At 35.0% G+C, this 25,255-nt stretch overlaps 1 protein-coding gene across 2 annotated transcripts; it reads left to right on the forward strand.

Annotated features, from left to right (window-relative positions):
* Positions 1 to 25,044, forward strand: Atac3 (Ada2a-containing complex component 3). 2 transcript variants are annotated; one of them, XM_085949646.1, is made up of 10 exons: positions 1 to 63; positions 2,546 to 2,629; positions 4,494 to 4,646; positions 7,304 to 7,501; positions 8,724 to 8,937; positions 10,765 to 10,830; positions 16,853 to 16,947; positions 17,752 to 17,878; positions 20,742 to 21,331; positions 23,265 to 25,044. In XM_085949646.1, exons 2-10 carry the CDS (start codon positions 2,573 to 2,575, stop codon positions 23,502 to 23,504), a joined length of 1,740 nt encoding a protein of 579 aa, XP_085805772.1. In that variant the 5' UTR covers positions 1 to 63; positions 2,546 to 2,572; the 3' UTR covers positions 23,505 to 25,044. The 2 variants fall into 2 exon arrangements, with proteins under 2 accessions (XP_085805772.1, XP_085805779.1); XM_085949653.1 differs by lacking the exon at positions 10,765 to 10,830.
* Positions 25,045 to 25,255: the final 211 nt, after the last annotated feature.

Consider the following 25,255-nt stretch of genomic DNA (forward strand, 5'->3'; position numbering starts at 1 on the left):
ACTTTGTGTAGCGCGTACATGTTGACTCACATTGTCAAATTAGAGAAAAGGCGGACAATTTATGTAAGTGGACTGATTTAACAGTGAATATCTTAATTGGCGATCAAGTTTCAAAAGCTTCGTACGCACAACAAGCTGAAATGTTTACAATGGTGTAACAGGAACAGGAAGTGTAGCTAATGTAATATGGCGATTTGTCTTATAGTTGTCGACATCCTGATCCTGTCATTTGAAACTTTCGTGACGCTATTTTTTCTCGGATACCTTTTCACAAATGTACATTGCGCGACGTAATTGAATTTTGCACCCATACTTATCAAATCCGAAACTATACCATTCTTTAAAATCGTACTATGCATATGTTGTATTATAATATTATTTATGTCAAAGATTATCACTGACAACTATGTGCCTACGTATATTTCGATAAATGTCAATTTGCCCGTATAGTACATGTCAATTTCGTTGTTTTTGTCTAACTGACATTAAATTATAACAACATAATTAATTAGCCAAACCATTAGTATAATTAGATACACATTTCTAACCGAAATCTCATATCTAATTGTGGTTATACATACTATTTGATAATAGCAATATTTAGTTATAAAAATAAAAACGATGATTATCATGTATAAGTAGTAGATAATAATATGAACTAAAAAAGATAAAAGTCGGTTATGGGGAAACCAGCCGGGAACCGCGCTTATTCTCATAGCCGAATTTGGGAAAATTCATGAATTTCAAGAATGAAAACCTAACCTAACCTAAACTAACCCAACCTAACAAATAATCCAGTATATCGGCTATTTTCAAAATGTATTTGCCGCTGGCTTCTCCATTACCGACTTGTACCATATATTTAAACATTTTGGTTTCTATCTAGTCCAAAAAATTTGTAAAAACTTTCAGTACAAGTCGATTATGTGGAATAAAGCGGCAAACACATTTTGAAAATACCCGATATACTGGATTATTTGTTAGTTTGGGTTAGTTTAGGTTAGATTTGGTTAGGTTAACCTAACAAATAATCCGGTATATTGGCTATTTTCAAAATGTGTTTGCCACTATATTCCACATAACCGACTTGTACCAAACTTTCTTCTATAGAGATGTAGTCTAAATGTATTAAATTGAAGCAAAAGGATGGACCACTGGTACACTGATTAAGTTAGCTACAAGTGACTCCACGTTGCATGTCCATTTGCAAAGAACTTCACACTACTGCTATGATTTTTATTTACCAATTTGCAGGGTGTATAAAAAGATAATCCGTCACGATGAGTAGATAAGCAGCCAAAGTAATAATACTACACTACAGCATTATTATTTAGTTGATAAATCATGTAAAATTTGTGGAAACCCGTTTATAACTTCATTCGGGTAAGTTATCACAATGAACATTACAAAATTGCCGCCATTATGTATGTAAAAAAATCAGAATGGCAACTGAGCAACCTTAATATTTATGGAATTTACCAATTTAGCCATGATTAATGAAGTAAGCAACAAAGTAGTTTTGAAAATAAATGTAACAAAGACGAAAGTCATGTTCAACTGCTTTGCGGGCCAATAAGAGATCTTCATCAATGGTACTCAACTCAAACAGGTGAAAAACTACATTTATCTGGGACAACAAGTGTCTATAGATGGATTTGTATTTGATGAAATTGTTTGCAGAGTAAAGCTAGGCTGGAGTGCTTTTGGCCGCCTGAATAATATCTTCAAAAGTGACCTTCCACTGTGCCTAAAGCGCAAAGTGTTCAACCAGTGTGTGCTTCCCGTATTCACATATACGTGGGAAACATGGACCCTAAGTAAAAGAGAGATCCAGAAACTTAGCCCTTAGAAGAGTAGCACAGCGTGGTATGTAGAGGTGCATTCTGGGCATAACGCGAAAGGACAAAGAGAGGAATGAGTGGATAAGAAAGCAGACAAGGGTTTGCGATGTAATAGAGTTTATTAAAAGCCTCAAATGGAGATGGGCTGGACATATAGCTCGAAGAAGAGACAATCGTTGGACAACTTTAGTCATCCAGTAGTATCCAAGAGGTACAAAACGTCCGCAAGGTAGACCTAGAGGCCGCTGGATCGATGAAATGATAAAGTGCTGTGGAAGTACGTGGTAGCGCAACGCACAGGACTGAGAGAAGTGGAAGCAGCTTGAAGAGGCCTTCATCCAGCAGTGGATAGATTCAGGCTGATGATGATGAATACGCTTGCAAAATAATTTCAAATGTCATAACAGCAGTAACATATAAGACTTCTTCGATCTAAGAATAGTAATGTACGATGTGTGTTGATAGACAATAGTATAGTAAGGCTTTGCTATTATACAGTGTCGAAGACTGCTTGTCGGAGGGAGGTAAACAATTTGTAGCTGAAATTAACAGTATATTCATACTATCGTCTCATTAAAAATAATATGTAATTGCTGTTAAATATATATTATAAATTATCATGAAATAGCAATAATTAAATGCTGAATGTCCTATAAATATTATTTTGCTTGTATTTAATGTTTTAATTTTTCTTTTTATTGCAGATATATGCGGTGAAATAAAAATCTATCATGATGATTTGCACCGATGAAAACATGGTAGGACTGGACGTATCATCATTGATTCCGGTAGATATATAATGACCTTTTTATAATATAATAATAACTAACTATTAATTTAATCTATTCATGACATTCACCACATATTTCGCAAATGAAATTCTTTCTCATTCACTCGTTCGGACTTGCATCTATAACCACCCAGGCACCCTCCGATAGAGTACAGCAACCTTATCATACACATGGAGAATGGGTCACCCGTTGGGCTATATAAAGGATTGCTCGACCTTCAGTTATCATAGAGTTCAGCTCCGTCTAAACATCTAGCTCGCCTAGTTCAATAGGTTTATTAGCTTTGCTTCACCTCTGAAAACGGATACGCTGTATTCAGTATCAGAGTCAATTGAACTAGCCACGTAATAAGATTTGTCTTACGAATTATACTATACCCGCATTGTGTCAATTGTCATTGTAAACTTTTATAAACCAAATACACTTTGATGACAACCCATATATAACTAAGAAACAGACAAATAAAATACCTCAACACCCTTCCAGAATCTATTTTGGTTAGCTGATACAATTGCCAATATCAGGGAAACCTGGGATGGTATGCAAATTATCGTTACTGTTTCTATCTTCAATACTACAGCCCGCCGTATAGGCCATTGAAACGATATTCTTTCTTCCATAAAGCAAAACCACAAACCATAGAATGCTCCTGTGGACAAAAATATTACGGCACACAAGGCCTGAACAAAAACAAACCATAAGTGCGAGCGAGAAAGCATTCGGCACGCTTATATCTCCGCAATATGAGTAAGCTAGAATTTCTACGGCTGAATTAAATATTTATTGTAAACGTCGCCGGTAAATGTTGATTTGAATGACTACATTAATTTAAAAACTGCGAGCAAGTGTTGCTAAAATTTATTGTTTTTGTGTTAAATATAAAGTTAGTGGTAATTATTTTTTAGTTCATTTAGTAGAAAATATGATTAACTATGTTGTGTTTAAATTTGGTAGCCATACTGAGAAGCAACATGATGGTATAATTAATTACGTGTCATAGTTAAGTTAATAATAATAAAATTGAGGTTTTACTCTGCGTTATACGCAAGAAAGAGCTTCATTTTGCCGAACAATAGCCACTCTCTTTATATTATTACTCTGAGATGGCATATCAAATACAATTGCATGATACAAGTTGGTCTTTTGGTAGCTATATATCCTATTATATGTTTATGCTTATGGCATCTCTTAAGAGCATATACTTCAGTGAAACGACAAATAATTTTCAGCAATAGGTGGGATGTAATTTTGCATGCATTGCCAGTCAAAGAGCGATAGTTGACCTGTTCGCACGTCAATTTCTTTTGTGATGGCGTCGGAGGAATTATTTCTTAAATCGTGTAAATATGACTAAAAAATGTTACGTATTTACTCGAAAAACAAAACATGTCAATGAATATATTATTATTATTACTTAAATAACAATAAACATAACATTAAATGGACGCATGTTGAATTTTTATGACAAATTATGTTTTGTTTGTCACGCGTTGTATGCACAATCTGTGCGTTGCGTATTCACGATCGTTTTAGACCGTGCCTCAGCTGAAGTATAGCCTTTATTAGAGGTTTCTTATACACTTTAAAGAAACAACCTTCTGATCTTCCGCTTCAAAACGGAAAGCAAACGATCAATATGCTGTGTTACTGTACGAAAACATCTTCTTGGCTACGTTTCCCGGCGCTGTTGCTTACTAAATGGGAGGAGATTATAATGGAATTGCGGTTAAAAATAGGCGGAGCATGTTAGTTCACAGTTTTAACACATAGCCAAGAAAATGTTTTCGTACTATAGTTATGCCATTTGTTTACGTTTCTCAAATGCAATATGTTGTATGTTTACATTTAATTCTCTTTGTAGGTGGAAATGGGCGGAACCCTGGTGACCCGGCACAGAACTCAATCTTCAATGGTAGGCGACCTCGGAAAGAAACTCTTGCAAAGCTCCCGAGAGGGCGACATGGAAGCAGTCCAAGACCTTCTCTCGAAAGGCGCTCCCTTCAACTCTGACTGGGTTATACATTTAGATGAATTTAACAGATTCACTGATATCATAATATATTAAGGGTTAAATTGGAATAGACCTGCATGAGTAAGGAAAATGACTTCCTTCAGAATGCTGTATCATAGGGAATTCACTTTTCGGTACAAGTCGGTTATGGGGAAGCCAGCACACATCTTGAAAATAGCCGATGAACTGGATTATTTGTTAGGTTGGGTTAGTTTAGGTTAAGTTATGTTGGGTCTTCATTCTTGAATTCATGAATTTTGCCAAAATCGGCTATGACAATTAGCGCGGTTCCCGCTTGTCTTTTCCATAACTGACTTGTACCCACTTTTCATCTACTTTTTAATATAACAGTCTTTCGAAATTCTTGAGACTCCTTTACATGAATGAGGTTGTATGGATACAATCCGTGGCTTTATCCAACTGAATTTCTCTTAGGCATGCTTACATACTGCAGTCTGCAATTTAGAAGAGATATTTATTTAGCTACATATTTTTTTCGACCTATACGAGCTATAAATGAGAATCCTGCCATTCTGGGCAGTGTTGAACTGTATGTCCCTGATAACTATCTTAGAAATAGAGAGCATCAGTTGTTTATTCTCCCAAGGTGCAGAACCAACTTGCCACTGGTAATGCCAATTGGGAGGGCGATAACTATGTTCAACCAAATTGCTTCGGGTGTTGATATATTCCACCTACGTGAGAATGAGTATAGATGGACGTTGTTTTGTGTGAGAGGGTAAGTTTAGGTGGACGCTATTTTATAAATTCTTAAAATAGGGACTCCTTAACAAACTCGGTGTACTTCTTTGAATTTCTATAGATGTATAATTCGTCAGCTGAATGCAGAACTATTCTAACTCACATTTGAAATATTTTGCAGAAGATTTTTTTGAAACAGTCTACTTCAGTTATTTATTATTTATATAGACAAGTGTATGTGTTACACCGAATGTGCGAAATTGAATATTGCCTAAATCATGAAAAATGCAAGCCCGTTGCCTTATTCATGAATTAGACAAAATATCTGGGGAGTGCGTGAATTCGGCAGTAATTTTTCTGCCTAGTTCATGTATTGGACAAATTAGATAGTAGCGCTACGGTGGTATTTTTTGCAACTAAACTAAATGTATTAAATGCTCATGCATTGGTCAAAATGTACATATATTATCTATGGTCAAAATAGATGATTGCGCTATATAATATAAAAATATAACTACAATGATGTTCATATCCATTTACTATGCGCAAAAAAAATCTAGAACTATAATATGATAACGGAAGAATTTTATTGAAAAGTATTTTCGCGATTTGATTCGTGCTTGGGTATCAATCGTGCAATGGTCGATTGAATGTTTGTGATAGTTTGTTGACACTTGATAGCTAACCTAACCTAATAATAATAATATTATATTATGTCCAATTATAACTAATAAAACCATCCGTATTAAATTTACTTTTTCTTCTGTCATGTTGACAGTTCAAGAATTCCATACCCTGGCGAATTCATGTACTCAGCAGAAAATTTACCTAATTCATGAATAAGGCAACAGGCTTGACTATTACATGAATTAGCCAAAATTTTGCCCATTTCTTGTAATAATCAATTTCGCACATTCGGTGTAACATATTCACCAATTTTCTCAACAATGAATGATCCTACTAAAATATAATGCGTCCATTTATCCATAAAGATAATAAATAATTTCAGTAAGTTGTTTCAAAAAACTCTCCCGTGAAAAATTTCAAATGTAAGTTAGAATAGTTCTGCATTCGGCTGACGAATTACATTGTCAGTAGGTATTGTCACTGCTTTTGTATGTTTATACTATGTTCTCTTTTTATATTTTCATTTTTATCCCTTTTATTACTTCTTTTTTTCTTCTTTATAATAATGTTTCATGTCATGTTGTGAACGTTTAAAACTTATAATTTGTAATGTCTACAATATGCTAAAAATAAATAAATTAATTGAATTGATTTTCTTTCGTTATTTTTCGTTAACGACTGAGCAGAAAAAAAATTATATGTCAATTTGTCTTATCAAATAAAGAAGCTAAACGACACTTAATAATATACGTAGCTATCATTTTATCGTGTTCGTTATATAGAGTCCAATATATTTTTTAAGAATTATTTGATTTATAAAATCTATTTTTATTTAAAGTTATCAAAATAATGACCAATTTGACAGGTATGAGGCATTTGAGTGAGTAAAAAACATGTAATGACTCTCCATTTTCTAAATATCTTAAAAAGTACTATATTTAGCTCCAATTTTATAATATCTTTATTATATCATTTACTTATGTCATAGACTTTTTACCTCTGTCATTTCGTATAAAAAATGGCTAAAAAACACAAAAACCTATATTTGACATGTTTTCTTGATTCCACTGATACACAAAATTAACTTAAAATATAAGTAAACAATAGAAGAATTCAATACCTGTAAATATTTAAAGGATTTATTTGACGTAAATGAATAATAAATGAGTTATATTAATTTTAGTAATCAGTGTGCCTTTTTAAGTGATCCTGAAAAATTCTCCCTGTCTCCAATGGGTTAATGAATACATCAGAATATTCACAAATAGTGTCAATAAAAATTTTCAACGTCTGATTAACTATTTATATTGTTTTAAACATATTTTTCTTAGCTTGGAACATCAGCTTTGCACCTGGCTGTGATGAACAATCACTTTGAGACATGCGAAGCGTTACTCCGCGCCGGCATAGGAAAAGACAGCCGCACTAAAGTCGACAGAACTCCATTACACTTTGCCGCCTACGAAGGACATGCCGCCATCGCTAAATTACTTTTAGAAAACGGTGTCGAGGTTGACTGCAGAGACATGGTAAATAATCTTACGTACTTCATTAATAATCAGGTTTGAAATTCATAGATTGTTTCGGAACTCATTTGTCTTTAGCTGTTTTTGTGTTGCTATGGTTATTTACAGTGGCGAAGAGTGGAGGTACACTGTTAAGATCTGATATAAATAGTGCACACTAAACATTATCAGTCTTACTTATTTGTTTTCATTGAACTAAGACTACAATGTATAGATGTTTGTTAGTTTTTTTAAAAGTCAAGTAAACCCTGCCTGATCGAATCCATAGTAGATAAAGTCGAAAAATATTCATACTTCCATAATTTCTTCACAATATTTTATAGATAGTAGAATATTTTTTATGATTATGATAATATGTATTCCTAATTCTACAAAAACAAATAAATATAACTGAAAATGTGTACACTATTTTTCTCGGATCGGCCATAGAATACCTAAACTATTCTCTCTTCTTGGTCGTGCACTCATGGCTGGGGATCGTGACCACATTCAAATTTCGCCATCCTTTGAGCGACCAAGACTTTCCATCCTTCTCGATCTTCCGCTTCTCTCAGGGCAGAATGGATGGTGCCCCCAGTCAGCTCTTTCACGTAGCTCCATCGCGCAGACGCTTCGCCTTCCCTGGAGGCTACCCAAAACTACCAGTCTCTCCAGGTTGTCCGGTCCGCGCCTGGCAATATGTCCAAAAAACTGCAGAATTCTTCTCAGACATATCGTCGAGAGCCGTTCCTTTATCTTCAGTCCCTGGATGATTGACTGGTTCGTCCTGTGCTCCGTCCAAGAAATGCGAAGCATTCGGCGCCAACACCACATCTCAAAGGCATCAATTGCCTTCCGTTCTCTTGCCTTCAGGGTCCACGACTCGACTCCGTATAGGAATATCGAGAACACTAATGTTTGCACAAGCATCATTTTTGTGGCAATCGAAATTCCCCGATCCTTCCATATAGTGGTAAGGTGTGTCATCGCACTTTTTGCAATTTGTGTGCGCCTTCTTATTTCCGCTTCGCATCCGCCCTTTCCACTGATTTTATTTATGAAATATTATGATTTAGTTTAAACAGGATTTAATCGAATTTTAAAAACTAACCAGTACCATCTGCAAATTGTATTCTTAGTTCAATGAAAACAAATAAGTATGACTGACAAAGTTTAGCGTGCACTATTTATATATCGAATTATTCTACCAAGAAACTGATAACTATATTTATCTATACGCATGCAGCTGAGGATGACCCCCCTCCACTGGGCGGTAGAGAGAGGTCATGGGGAGTGCGCTCACATCTTGCTGAACTACGGAGCGGACTGCAAGGCGGAGAGCAAGTTCAAGAAGACGCCGCTGTCCATCGCCGCCGCCATGGGCTGGACGGAGATGAGCAACACCCTCAGGATGACTTCCACCCTCGAGGCTACGCAGAGCATAGAAATCACGCAAGAAAGTGAGTAACCAAAGTCCCTCGGTAATAAATATTGTTACTGAATGACAACGTATTTATTATAACTCGTAGATAAAAAAAAAATCCGTGCCATCTCAAAACGGTGCTTGTAGACTGATAATTCCCAATCAGTAGGTCGGTTGCAAGAGGTTACATCTTCAATGATTTTTATACTGAAAACTCCACCTGGAAGAAGTTCAACATCTTCGCACGTGTTTATAATATTTGTAATCGTCTTAGTTTAGGCCACAGTGGCTCGTTTTGCGGAGCGGGGCGTGTGGCGTGCATGTTAAACAACTGCACACAATATGCACGCTGCACGTTCCTATGAAATATACTTAATCTATGAAAGCATAAAAATGCCCTAATAATTGATATTTATATTCAAAAGTGTAAAGTTTGTAGTTTCATTTGAAATTTATGTCCCATTTATATTGCAACGAATGGTCATTCAGTTTTGGGTCGTTGTTGCAGTCATCAGCTATCCACATGTTTGCATTTACTCTTAAATATTGTAATAAAACTATCGAACTTCACGATAGAATACTAAAAGTTTAACTTGGTGCACGGCAGCTTGGTGTTCTAAAATCCCCTATTCGTTCCCCTCACCATGAGAGCGTTTGAAATTTCTGAGATGTGTTACTAATGCACAAAGTTTTGTAAAGTGGTGGTAGGAAGATTGTAATTCGTAGTGTGAAGAAGAAAAACGACAAAAAGAGCTTATTCAGTGTTGACGAAAGTATCACTGCGATGATGAGACATTTGATATTTTAATGTTGTCATATAACTAAAAATATTCCAAACTCAATGGGACAAAATTTCCGTATCTCATTGTATTTTACAACGTTTTTATTAGCTCGTATTCTTGTTTGTCCAGTACAGATCTTGCAATCGATTTTTAACTAACTTCCCGACTAGCTAGACATTTGAAACTTTTAGAATATATCAGAGCATGATGCCAATGCGTTCTTTTAATACTTTTAGCCATCTTTAAGTAGAATTGAATTCATTTTCAGTTAAATCTGTTTTGTATGGAAAGTTATTTCAGAAAAATCCGTAAAAAGTAAAAGACTATTATTGGTTGCTAAGCGGGTGGTCCTAGCGACAAAATTATTAATATATACGTGCGTTACTATGGAAATCAAAATGAAATGTCAAAATTACATATTAGTATTCTATTTGTTTGTTTGTTTGTTTTTTATTTACTTCATATCAAGTACAAGTTTGAGCATATTGAGCATAATAATTCAACAGAAAATTTAAAAACGTTGTACATAAAAAGTTCTTTTTATCTTTTTTATATTTAATTATTTATTATATTTATGTTTTTATTAATGAAGTGGGAATAATATTTTCCAATCCTGGCAATACTCTCACAATACTTCGATAACAACGCGAACGCCGCTGCCAAGCCTCAAGTTAAACTTGTCGCATTCTGGAAGATAGACTGACGGATATAATTTGAATAAGACAATATTCATATCAATATTTTTTCATGGAGTAATCATAAACGATCATTTGAGAATGAACCCTTCTTTGCAGTATGTTGAAAACAGTTGCATAATAAATATGTAGAATTTACGATCGATTTACTCAACTTGATCACCAATGCACATGTATTTTTTCTATCTTCTGTATCTCAATTATTATGAAACAGCTTCTCGTTCATCCGATGACATGTTATAAAATAAATCATTCCTACAGATCACATTGATCATCTCCGGTATTGACTTAACCATCATCATCAACAGTGTCAACCATGGTATCATCATTCATTGTTTTTTGTCTCTTTCAAAATTTTCTATTTAGATTTTGTTTTCTTTTTGATAGATATGGAGGAAGAACCAGAGCCGGAATTCGAATTAAGGGAAGAAGAAGACTTGCTAAATATATCTCGTAATAAATGTTTTTCCTTTTATTTTATTTTCAATACTAAAAACAACTGTTGTACCTCACGCTCATAGTGAATATAATAATTTAATTGGGACATCTATTATCAAACACGGCCAAGTCAATTTCACGTTTTTTTTAATGAGAAACGAAATTTTGTTTAACTTCTTTTTCATCGCATACCTATATTTCTGAATGATCGAATAATATTCTAAAATACGTTATGAGAAAATCCTATACAGTGGAACCCTGATCTACCGTTCTCGCATAAATCGTTTGCGTGTACGGATCGTTTTTTGAAAGTCTCGCCAAACACCCGTAAGAACAATGTTAAATAATCCCGTATTAACCGTTCCCCAATTTATCGTTTTATTATCGCAAATATTACCCCGATTGACCGTTTTTCTTGAATATTTTTCATTTCGCTTTCGTAGAATTGTTTATGATACATACAGACATTTCAATCGCATCGCTTTGTTTGCATAGGTCGGTTGGTGCTCAGGCTTGCCTCGCGTCTCGTATCACGAATTTTTATAAGGCGCAACTAAAATGCCCCCCATGAAGAAAACTAGAACTCTAGCTAAGAAACTGAAAATAATTCAAGATGTCGAAAAAAATCGAGGAGAAAAATGAGTTTTTTTTTAAAAACAATTATATATCCCGCATTTATCGTTTTTTTAGAATCTCTTGAAAACCGTAGAAACGGGGTTTCACTGTACGATAAAAGTAGTAAATGATATCTTAAATTTTGTTATTATTAATTACTGTTGAAATGCAAACATTGTGGGCACGTGAACATATCGTGTACCAACCGGATTCCGACATCCTGTAAGGCCGCTAAATACTATGTATTGAGTGTATACGGCGGAGCTACGGGATGCTGGTATGACCCGAAACGATGCAAGAAGACTGGCTAGCGAAAGGGATTCTTGTAGGCACTGCGTGGTGTCCATTTGCTCCAACTGAGGGGCGAATATGGCCGTAGAAGACATAGAATGAAATGAGAAATTTGGAGGTATTGCCATATCGCTTCACTGGAGGGGATAGTTAGTTCACAGTTTTAACACGTGGATAAGAAGTTTTTGTTTGACAGTAAAGATGACCAGTTTCGTAAGAAAATCAGTTTGAATATACGACTAGGCCGCTTTTGAAAATAAAATGAGTTGAAATATCTATTTTAAAATATAATTTACGTAAGCAATACTGTCTTTTAGCAGTGAACTTAGTTAATACTCATGGTTGTTCAGTGACGCCCCGTGGGGGTAGGCAGATTGAGTGTCGCTTGGGGGCGGCAGTTACTCGAAGAGAATCATTTCGTATACATAGAAATAACTACCTAAACTTAGTAATAACGAAAATATCTTTCCGTTAAAAAGTCCAGCTCACTGTGTATTAAGTGCAATAAAAGGTTTAACAGGACTGTAATTTTTTTGTCGAGTTCGCGATGTCTAGTTTACTTCCGTTGCTCTTCGACGTCCATAGTGACCAGTAACGACACGTGCACAGGTGATACGAAATACTATAAAAAAATGGGGCGGCATTTTGTCTCGGGGCGTCACTGTGGTTGGTAAATGTCTTATTGAAATTAATCATGGTAATTAAAAATGAATTTATTCAAATAAAATAATAATTGTTTTCCTAACAATAAAACGAATGCATTTTAATACTAATAAACATGAAATACGCAGACACCAAACTTCAATTTACTTAACATAAGGCAAGAGTGACTCCATACAAAATACTGAACGATGTTCAGTCAGCTGATTCAAATGCGGCGATCCGATTGGCTCTCAATGACTTAGCCATTTTGAAAACAAGATCCCTCTGACTTGGCCACATTTGATAATAACATCATAATAATTTAAAGTTGATTTTAATTTACTTTAAGTCAGAATTTAATAATAATTCTACATATTGAAGGTTAAGAAACGACACCTCGTAACTGACATTTTGTTTAACACATTCGCGGACACATCGCACCGTGAGTGTAAAACCAAACCAATATTAGGGTTTGAAGTCTTCGTTTTGTTAGGACAAACAGAGCTTCTAAAAAAAACATAATATTTGGTTTATAACTACATTATATTGCATTTTCTTTCAGTTACTTCACTTTTACATTATCAAGTTCACGACTTTTGCAGTTGTTTTGCATTTAATCTCGAAATTGAAAAATTTGCAGATGCCTTGGTTTTACACTCACGGTGCGACATGTTAGCTAATACATGTTAGTGATGTGACTAGAGGTGAGTTGGAAATACTGTCACCAGTTTGTGTACTTAAGTTTCGGATGAAACTATCCATACTAAGTATTTGTGGCCCAATAAACTTGTTTCAAGAAACTTGAAACATATTACATGTTCGAATTCGAACGCATTTGATGATGTCATCGCAGTGACTTGCCCCGCGCCGAGTCGTGTCTAGCAGTGACTCGCGTAATGCTGGTTGACTTTCAACGCTATTGATATTAAATGCGCGCGAGCGAGATATCATGATACACGTATGTCTAGCCGTGATATTATACTCAACTGTCATTGTTCTCCCTTTCTCCTCTGTTGTAAAGTTGGTATAGTGAAGGACAGAAATGGTCATTCGTTTTATAGTATACTATTTGAGTTTGCCTTAGTTTTAAGAGTTTTAAGTTTCAGTTGAGTATGAGACTTTATCGAGTTCCGTAGTTCGACGCATGGTATGTGATCTCGCCGTCCGCTGGATAGTTTGTAGTCTTGCTACGTATGAAATCTCACACCTCGGCGTCGCGACTCGCGTATGTTTAGTATGCGACTGGTTTTAGTTTTAGATTCAGTTGAGTAAGATATTTACATCGAGTTGACATCAGTCGCAAGCCGGAATAGCGGCGTTCTTATAACGCTAACTGACTACGCATTTATCTGGTTTTGTCACGTCGAGTTTCTCGATTTTTTAGTGTTATAATTGGAACTTATAAACATAAACTGAATTCAACTTGTATGCGTGATTGTATAAATGGATAATAATTATATTATACTTAATAAACAATTTGTGTAAAAATGGCGACTAAAAGGTTAAGTTTCGTGTGGAATCGTTCCAAAGAAATAATTACAAATTATGCCATCTGTAATGTTTGTAAAATAAAAAATTCATACAAGTCAATGTCAAATTTGAAGAAACTTTTACAGCGCAAGCACCCAACTATTCATATTGAATTTGTCAGGCAAAATATAGCTCCACCTGTAAATAAAAATGCTTTACAGATAAATGAAACCAGTGCTTTTAATGCTCCAGTATTTTCTACTGAAACAGGAGTGACTAGTGCCATAGTTCCAGCTATACCTGTCTCGAAAATGGGACTTTCCAAAAAGCGGATGTATTTTTAACGATTCTATTATAGCCGATATTTCAAATACTAGTAAGTATTTTGGAACAAGTTTCGATACTAAGTATTTTTTAATACTGGTAGTAAGTATACTTAGTCTTCAAAATCGACCAGTTTTCCCACCTCTAGATGTGACACATATTAAAAATTTTATTTTTTAAATTTTTTATTTAGATATATAGAAATGAGTTAAGTCTTATGGTACGTTTACATCTGACACTTATACCGTTATACTTATTTTATGTGTCGGACATAAAATTTCATTTCCTGTTTACACCTGCATGGATCTGACATAAAATTCTGGTATAATTCTCGTTGAAATAAAGTCTCGACACTTTATTCAATGGCAACATTGGAATAAATATATGCGGTGTTTACATATGATATTGTAATTTATTCGGACACTTATTTTGTATACTTCTCAAAAACGTTATGTCAGTTGTCAATATGGGAATGTTAAAAAAGAAAGCAGCGAGTGTTATTATTTTAAGTCTTTTGGCAACAAAAAGGAGGAAAAAATGGTCTAGATGGGTGCGGGAATGGATTCAGCGACGAGAAGAACTAGGTGCCTTCCGTTTAATGTCAGAGTTTAAAATCGAAGATCCAACTCAATTTGTGAACTTTAGTTTGCAAGATTGGACCTTTTGCCAAAAAACAAGACACACAATTTAGAAATGCCATAAGTGTAGAAGAACGATTAACAGTAACATTGCGATATCTAGCACTTGATCGTCATTGCATATTCAATATAATATTATCGTATTACGAGTGCAGGTGTGGGCCAAAATGAATTAGGTAATACCATTTGAAGCGCATTTTTTCTTCACAGAGTGCATCAGAATTAATCGTATGTGCCGAGAACAAGCGATATTTTATTTTCGAACAAAATCCATAGAACACGGCACATCCGATTTATTTCTCATTGTCTATGATTTTTGACAGATCGCTACAGTACATTTATTAACGTAAACGTTGGGCGTACATTCATGGTGTACCTATGATTATTGATTGTCCGTTGTTTTAGAAATATACATATGCAATTCACTAGGTACCTGTCAAACTACGAATATTGTGTCAGGTACTTGACATAAAAGTAGACGGTGGTCCAACTTCGGTGATATATCGCTCCAAGTTCGAACTTGTCGAAAACGCGGTGTTTACATTTGCGTATATAAGTAGATTGAATAAGTGGTAGGTGAGAGTCGACACACGCAAAATAAGTGGCAGATACAAATATACTTACTGTTTACACTTAAGTGAATATGGTGTCATACATAAATATGACGATATTAGTGTCAAATGTAAACGTACCATTATATGACACTATCTAATGGAAATATGTTCGCACCGTGACACAAGTAGCAGGGAACATTTTGTTTTAATCCAATATACGACTTCTATAAAGTCGTGTCATATTCCATTCCACAGTACAGGACGTCTGTGGATGTCGTGTCGTATCACATCTCATCTCGGTATCTCGTATCTACTATAGAGTTAATGATAAGTTGTTAATGCATCATTTTGTTTGCCGCCAGCCACCCGTCAGCTGCATGTAAGTAATCCTCATACTATTATACGTACATTCACTATAAAAGACAAAAACATTGATTTGTAAAATCAAATATCAAACACATAGTGTGCAGGTGAGTTTTTTCCCTCTCCTGTAAAGTTATAATTTTGTCACTTACGAAGTGTCATTTCTTAACCCTCAATATATTGAATTATAGGTATTAAAATTTCATACTGAAATTGATCAAAAAGTGAACATCGGCAAAAACATGACTTGAACGTATTTGATAATAGAAGCCTCATTTATTGTTACAATTATTGGTTATTAATGTTGGTAATTCTGATAATTATTCAAAATTATTTTAATAATAGCGCCTGTCCACGTGCATGGATTTACTGCCAGCAATAGTGCATATTTTAACTATCGTGACAATAACTGTTTACACGTAAAAGTCCTGACTGTCTCTCCAATCTCATTCTTCATGAGTAAGCGAGACGGGATGTTGTCATTTATGATACTATTTTACAGGTAGTGAAAATCGGTTAACCCCAAAATGAGTATAGTTCGTTTCTTTGCAGGCAGGTTCGCCGCTTTCGTTCTAACTGCGTAGGCGCAGATAGAAAAATCCCTACTGTCGCATGAAAATTCAGAAGCTTCCAAACTTTTCTGATTAATGCATGCAAGCTTGCAACTGCAGGATAATACATGTTTACCCATACATTTTCTTGTTATGGCAGCGATAATACTGTCAACAGTAAATCCATGCACGTGTAAACGAGGTATAATGCTAATTAATGAGAATTTTGTTTTATTTCTTAGGTTTCCAATAGATTTCTTACGATGTGCGCAACTTCACTCATTGATTACATTTTAACTTAATCTTCCATAATTTACTATCCTAGGGGCCTAATGCACAGTAATAAATATTTAAATAAGTGGGCTTAATATTAGCCGTAATATTGAATTTTAGAAAATATAAGCATATTATTATCTTAATCACTTTTTATATTTATTATTTGAAACAGATTTTTCGAAAAACCAATTGATTTTATAGCGCAGACAATTATTTCAAAACTCGCAGCCCTGGGATAAGTATAGAGTCATTATTTGGTTTTGCGTGTTATGTTACGTAACTAAAATGTAACATTGTGTTTATTTTATTACAGTGAAAGAAGGAGAGTCCGACGTTAATGAAGTCGATAATGAACTGCTAGATTCGGAGAAGGATGCCCAAAATGCGTTAGCCGCACTTTTACCTCAGGTCTGTATCAAATTTTGTATATTATGTATTATATTTTTATGTTGCTTCTTTAGACCGAAATTAATAAACATATTCAAAGATCTTGTATAGAGATGGATCTTAAAAATATATGAATTCACACTTGTCAGAATCGCGATGAACGAATACCTGTATATTATCGTCACTGTTCTGGCAGAAGACACTAATTCGAAAAAATTACATATTGAGTTAGTTATACCAAAATGTTCCTTATTTCAAACTTTACCGTCTGGAAACCTTCTTAATAAATAAACAGTCTTTATTTTAAAGTCATCCTTTTTACGATTACTTAATAAACTCACATGATAGACCATTTCAAACATTTTAAAAACTTCAAAGTCAAATTACTCAAAACTAGTATTCTCCAGTTAGTGTGTTCTGCCAGAACAGAGACGTTATGTTTGTATATGTTATATGTTTTTACATACAGTGCACTTAGTCAAACTGAACTTGCCTTTCATAAAACATGGTAAAAATGTATTATCCTGCAATTGCAAGCTTGCATGCATGAATCAAAAAAGTTTGGAAGCTTCTGAATTTTCATGCGACAGTAGGAATTTTTTCGATCTCCCCCTGCGCAGTAGAACGATAGTGGTGAACCTGCCGGCTATAATTAAAATTATAGACAGACAGTCTCCGATGCCATGAGTGTGTGTTTGATCCAGTGCAAGAATCCTGTTAGTTGGAAAAACGATTAAGTTTGGAAAAGTGCTTAAAATGAAAATGGCGCTTATTACCTTTTTTTAAATGGTTAGTCAAAATTATTTTATTTGTTAAATATTTCAGGTCGAAGAGTCGACGAATGAGGCCACGATGCAGCTTTTGAAGGAGCACGGTATCACAATGCTGCCAACCGACGACAGCAATATGGTTACATCAGCCATGCAAAGCGGAAGGAAGATTGTTTTATCCGGTGAATATGCCCTGCCCTTATTAGTTGTCCTGAAGTATCCAAATTTAGCTAAGCTCAAACGGTACTTAAAATAAAATGTGTACGATAATCTCGTCTCGAAGGGCAACTGGTGTTTGTGTACTGTGTTTTAGAATCAGTGATATATTTCTTATAACTTCAATGGTAATTTTTGTATAAAATGTTAGTTTATTTCTTTTCTTTGAACACCGATGTAGGTATATTTTAAAAATCATTATAAAACCAAGAATATAAAAAAATCTTAATTTTCCATCACCGCGTGTCAACTTGAATGTCGAAGGCCGCAGACCACAGAACAGATAATAAATATAATTCCGATAGGCAATATTCAATACACTACATTTTGATGCAGGGTTTTGAATGTGTGACTGTCCTATGAAAATGAAACACGCATTATGCACGTGCAATAGTGTGTGTAATAGACCAATATTAACTCATTCCCTGCGTCCAATGCAACTATTGCGTTGCCATTAGATAGTATTAGCATGTTAATTAAATGTGGTAATTAAATAGTAATTTACAGTTCCGCAGTGAATGAGTTAAATGAGCGCCAATTTGTTAGTATTCAACGTATGATGTATTCCTGACACGTGTTTAAGTTTATCCCGGGTTATTCCTTACTCGAGTTCAGTTACCTGCTACTTCTTACTCGTTAGGTATTTCAGTTCCCATTATTTCTGAGTTCCCAGCTGCAGACACACGACATTGCAGTCGACGCAGGGTTTTATTTGATTCCAATTGTATCCGATCAGAATCACCAATTGGATTTGTATCATCGACGCACGTCTACTGCAATGCCGTTTGTCCGTAGCCTGAAATGTTTTCCTGTTACATGCTGATACTTCTCTTCCCAGTTACACCTTGAAGAGAGCGAGAGATACCCAATTGACAGTATCTCTTTGGTAGAAAAGTAGCCACATGTCAGAGACATTTGAGAGATACAGGTTTATTAGGACTTATTACGTATCGACCGTGTTTAGGAAAAAGGGCGTAACCCTCACAGAATAAATTTTACAGGAGAGGCAAAAAACGTTTTTTGAGTGATTTTAGTTTAATATTTTTTTTAAAAAATAGGCACAGACATTGTGTGCATGATGGTTGATGATTTGGTCTAATATATTTTCGATCTAATCATAATTAAAGAAGTTATTACAGAAAAATCATTAAAATTGAGGATAAATGCTTTTTACCATAAATTAAAAATTAATTAATCTCAATTAAAACCTCAATTTAGATAATAATTCGGCATTTGCGGCTTACTTCCTTTTTATAGAATGTGTATTTAGTTGTATACATTGTTAATATCTAATAAAAGCACTTTTCGAAAAATCGAGGGTTACGCCCTTTTTCCTAAACACAGTCGGTGTGTATGCGTAATTACAAAAATTATCAATCTAAAAGTTTACTACAGATTTTCCAATTAAACCTGCGGCATTAAATACAGGTCTTAACATACATCCGAATGCCTGAAATAGAAAGTCAGTCTAACTTTTACACTATGCACACAAAGACTTTTAGGAGAGATGGGATTTTAAAATAAAACGTGAAAGCTTGTCAACGTTATTGCCAGGTAATAATTTGCACACAACACGCTACCTGATACCACTGTTTAAACTCGGTAAAACTGAATTTGTTCCATACAACACTGTTGCCATCATTCGGCGACAATGCTGGTATTTAAATACAGTCTAACTTGGTTATTACGAGGAAGATGGGACCGACTGAATTTGCTCGTTATAAGCATTACTCGTTATATCGTTATATAACATTTTTCGCGAGCTTTTTATTTAAGCATAGAACATAAAAAATCTGAAAACCATCATAAAAATCCTCGAAACAAGCATGGCATTCATAAAATACAAAAGAACTTGTTTATTGTAATGAAGTACTGAGCCGCTGGCGCTGGTAAGTACCTACTGACTTCACAAAGCTTGGATTTTTTTACATGCAATTTCAACCATATGCGTGGATACTTTTTCAATGTTGTCGGCGAAAACACCAATTAGGTACTTAGACACTTAACTAGTGTCATAAACGTAATCAGATCCCGGCAGCATCGGTCTAGTTAACTGCTTTTATTGCTTAGGGTCAAAAATGTTGTTTTTAAACTATCGACACATTAAGGCCGTACATCAGTTGAGGCACGGTCTAAAAAGATCGTTGCTAGGCGATGCGCGGATTGCGGGTTGCGGGTGCAAATGACGCCTGTCAAACGAAATATTATTTGTCATATAAATCCAACATACGTCCATTTTATGTTCTGTTTATTGTTCTATTAGTAACAATAATAATATATTCATTGACATGTTTTCTTTTTAAAGTAAATGGGTAATGTTTTCAGTCATCTTTACACAATTTAAGAATTAATTGGCCCGTCGCCATCACGAAGCAAAGTGACGTGTTTCTAGCTCGACGTTCTCTCACTGAATGCGAGCGAGTCCAAAATTTCGTCGCGCCTGCAGTTGAAAATTATTTGCCGTTTCACTGATACGTCACCTTAACAGTTTTGTTCGGTATACCCGAGAAGTAGCTCGTTATAAAAGTGAATGAATGTATGGAGAAAATCATAAACTAAAATGTCAACGAATGTTTCCTCATTAGATCCGAGATCTCGCTATGTCCGTGATCGTAATAACCGAGTTCGACTGTATTATAATATTATGTTGGTATGTCCAAAACAATATAGAAGTTATTCAAACAGTGACTGGAAGATAAGTGCAATAACCATTGTCAAATAAACCTTTTAGCCTCTAAAGCTGATATGCAACAACAACAGTATATCTACTTGACTCATCTTCGTTTAAATTAAATAACACATGTATTTATTTATTCATGAATTTTTTAGATGCTGGCAAATTGGTCCTGAAAGACTGCAAATTCCAAAAGGAGCCACCGAAACCTGTCGACATAAAAAACAAACCAACGATATTGCCTACGGGAAAATTAAAAAACACGAAGATATACACCATGAGCAGCAGTCAATTCCTGGCCTTCACGGGACAGTCCAAACCCAACATCCTTCAGAAGGTGCCACTCGACACCATCAAAAAAGCTGTCAGCAACGCCGGGTTAAATTTTGTACAAATACCAAAAACCAGCCAAGTCATAAATATGAGTACGGGGAAAGCTGCACCTCTGACGAAGAATACCAATATTGTTAATACGGGACCGCTTAAAAGTTCGCCCAGCACAATCACGGTGGTGAAAAAGGCAAAAGGAGACGTCCTGACGGTGCCGCACAGCGCCATCAAAGGGGAGATCATCAACCTGAATCAGCTGACCGGGCAGGGGAAGAAGCCCAAGGTGATCCAGTTGAAGAGCGGGTCGGGTCTCGGCAACGCGGTGAAGATCGTCATGAACAAAAACAGTCTAGGGAAATTCATGTCGCAGATGCCGCTCAATTCGCAGATCAGCAACGGCAACATCATACAAAAGGTATTTATAAACAAACCAAAGTGCTTGGACATAAATTTCATAAGAGTTTTTTGGATTTCAACAATAATTATTGATGTTGATTCTGAATTGTTTTTAGTCTGGTTGACATTGGCGATTTTCTTTGATGCAGGTTACGCCTCGAAACAATTCATACCAGTCATATAATTATCAAATTATACCGAGATCTTAAAAAACTGCATATTACTCACAAATTAGCCGGGTCGCACATATAACTCGTCTCGTCTGAAACACGGTGATAAATCAAACCTCGTAGGAATTTTGCAACTTTCGCTCGCCTCCTGTTAAAACGGATGAACGTCACTGTTGCATGCGACATCAAGTGTGTTTTACAACAAAGTGTACGGCAGAAATGCCAACAAAATCATATCGGCAAATTTGATTTGTTTCAGTCAAGATGACTTTGTATGTGAGAACAAAATTAATGTTATTTTTTAAGATTATTGCAAAGTTATATTAGTTTTCGTAATATTTTAATTGTCTAGTTTTTCAAATCGGGTTGGTCGTAAAATTTTGCTTAGAAGGTCCAACAAAATTAATGTACACTGCTTGGTTTGATTTCATATCGACCATATCCGATCCTAATAAAATCACATGGGCCTCCACAGGGTGGAGGTTTTTGTATTCACAGATTTTTGTTTTTACGAGAAATGGATGTTAGCCACTTGCTCAACGTATTAGGTCCGTACTCTGACTACACAAATTGAAAAACAATATGTGTACTCGCCAGACCCACGATTCGAACCTGGGACTCACGACGTTATAGGCCGACGCTTAAGCCGCGCGGCCATCGTAGGCATTGCTTTAGGCAGGGTTTAATTGAATTTTAAAGACTAACCAATACCATCTGCAATATTTAGTATAAAACAAATAAATATGACTGATAAAGCTTAGTGTGCACTATTTATGTCCGAGCTCCACAGTCTACCTTCACCATTGCCTGTACTGTTGTTTCCGATTTTTTGTGATTGTACATGTAAATATTTCAAGCCTATACCATCGTGGGTCCCAGGTTCGAATCCTGGGTCTGGCAAGTACACATATTGTTTTTCAATTTGTGTATGAGTATTCAATTCAATTCAATTTATTTATTTTTTACATATTGTGGACATTACAAATTATAAATTTAAGACCTTCACTACATGACATGAAACATTATTATAAAGAAGAAAGAAAAACAAAAGTAATAAAAAGGATAAAAATGAAAATGTAAAAAGAGAACATAATAATATAAACATACATAGTAGTGAAAATACAATTATACATCTATATTAGTTCAAAGAAGTACACCGAGTTTGCTAAGGAGACCCTATTTTAAGAATTTATAAAATAGCGTCCACCTAAACTCAACTCACGCAAGTGGAATATATCAACACCCGAAGCAACTTGGTTGAACATAGTTATCGCCCTCCCAATTGGCATTACCAGTGGCAGGTTAGTTCTGCACCTTGGGAAAATAAACAACTGATGCTCCCTATTTCTAAGATAGTTATCAGGGACACACAGGTCAACACTGCCCAGAATGGCAGAGTTCTCATTAAAGAATACCTAATATAATACATTTATACCTCGTATAAGTCGAAAAAAATACGTAGCTAAATAAAAATGTCTTCTAAATTGCAGACTGCAGTTTGTAAGCATACCTAAGAGAATGTCAGTTGGTATGGACCTAATAGGTTGAGCAAGTGGCTGACATCCATTTGTCGTAAAAACAAAATCTGTTAATACAAACCTCCACTCCATGGAGGCCCATATATTATGATCTTATTAGGATCAGACATGGTCGGAAAAAAATGAATTAACAGATAATTATAATAATGCTGTCACTCGTCATAATAAGAAGCAGATTTGCAATTAAGCATGGACGAAAAATTAGTAAATGAATGATTTGTCATTTAATTTTAAATTATTTCAGGACATCAGCAACCCTCAAAAGACCACCATCGCGCTAGACAAGAAATCGGACATGTTCATGAAGAATTTTATTGACAACACAAGTCAAGTGGAAAGATTAAAATCAGAATTAGCCTTAGCCAAATTAGAAATTGAACAATATAAAAAGAAAGTGCATTCTATGCAGAATGAAATTCTAGTGTATAAAAATAAACTCAAGTGCAGTGCATTGATGGATATTGAAGCCGGTTCGATTGTGTGATAAAGTAATAATTAATTTAGATATAAGTAATGCTTTTGTACATTTTATAACGCTGAATGTTAACCATTCTATTTTGAGAATGACTGAATAAGATTTTAACAAGCTATCATGACACTACACTTTCAACATTCACATAATTCTCTTTCTTTAGTTCACATTGCAATGATGAAGACTGCCTATTGGAGGGAGATAAAAGATTTATAACTGGAAAGTAGTAAAATAATAATTGGTTGATCTAAAATCTAATCTCAAGTATCTAAAATCTGGTTTTCACTGGTCGAGTTAGCGGCAGAATATACTAGCATATTTAGTTTCCAAACTATTCTACTGTACCTGAGTTCACATTCATATTAAAGTCGAGTCGTCGAAGGTCAAATCTCAGTTTCTCACTTACTCAAATATAATTTTCATTGCTCGTCTCGTTCGTTTTTGAAACGCCCGACAATAAAACAAAACAAAAAATAACCGAACAAGCGGTGTCACCGTGAACAGTACAGTTTGTGTAAATCGGTAAAGAGGGCAAGGCGAGAAAGAGAGTTAATTAATACCCCACCTTGCAAACTTACTCTACCCTACCAATTACATTCATTGAACAACACAGAAGTATAGTTGTTAGTACATACTTAAACAATGTAGACTATCGCTAACTCTACCTATGAAAACAAAGCTTAATACCCCGTTTACACGTGCATGGATTTACTGTGCACAGTAAGAATATGTATTGGGATACATGTATTATCCTGCAGTTGGCAAGATTGCGTGCATGAATCAAACAAGTTTGGAAGCTTCTGAATTGTGCTGATTTTTTATGCGCAAGTTAGATCTGTGCCTGCGCAGTAGAACGATAATGATGAACCTGCCGATAAAAAAACGAAGTACTCATTTTGAGGTTAACCGATTTTCAATACGTCCTGTCAAATAGTAGTATAAAATGACAACATCGCGTCTCGCTTACTCTTGAAGAATGAGATTGGAGAGACAGTCAGCACTTTTACGTGTAAACAGTTATTGTCACGATAGTTTAAAATAAGCTCTATTGCCGACAGTAGTTCCATGCACGTGTTCAGGCACTATAACTCATAAAAATAATAATTATATCAATTCTACTTACCTACTGCACGTCTCTCCCTTGGCAATAATTGTTAACCATATCTTTGCCGATAGCACTACGCGGCACCTCCAAGAATATCTGCCAATCTTTTAGCGTCTTCCCATGTTATGCAATATACATAATGTATTATGTATATAATATTTTTATATGGTTAACTAACCACAGTAGAAATTGTGACATGCAGCATTTTAATTTTGCTTTATTTTGTTATATATGTGGTTGATTTATTTGACATTTCATTGTCATCAAATCAATGAAAGCTTCAAATATACCAAAAAAAAAATTACCAGATGGGTTTTAATAAATTCTAAGATATAAAAGCAGTAACCACTTACTTTTTTATCGTTATCGTTATTCATTGTTTCAAAGGCAAAACTCATCAAGTACGTTATTAAATTTCCAAAGAAATGTTTTTCATTAGGATTCTTAAAACCAAAACAAAAGTTTTTTCGATACCTTCATTATTCGTATGTATTTATAGTATGTAATTTTCTGATGTATGATACACCAAACCGATCCATATGTAGATCTCAGTTTTTTTTTTCATGATGTCACATAGTGAATTTTACCTTTGACGTGACAATAATATTTATTGAAAAAAATGAAGACGTGTTTTTTATATATGTTTTCATAGAGATGA

This window comes from Rhyacophila brunnea, unplaced genomic scaffold (assembly GCF_057557595.1).
Source record: "Rhyacophila brunnea isolate RB1 unplaced genomic scaffold, BYU_Rbru_1.0 scaffold_10, whole genome shotgun sequence".
Taxonomy (NCBI): domain Eukaryota; kingdom Metazoa; phylum Arthropoda; class Insecta; order Trichoptera; family Rhyacophilidae; genus Rhyacophila; species Rhyacophila brunnea.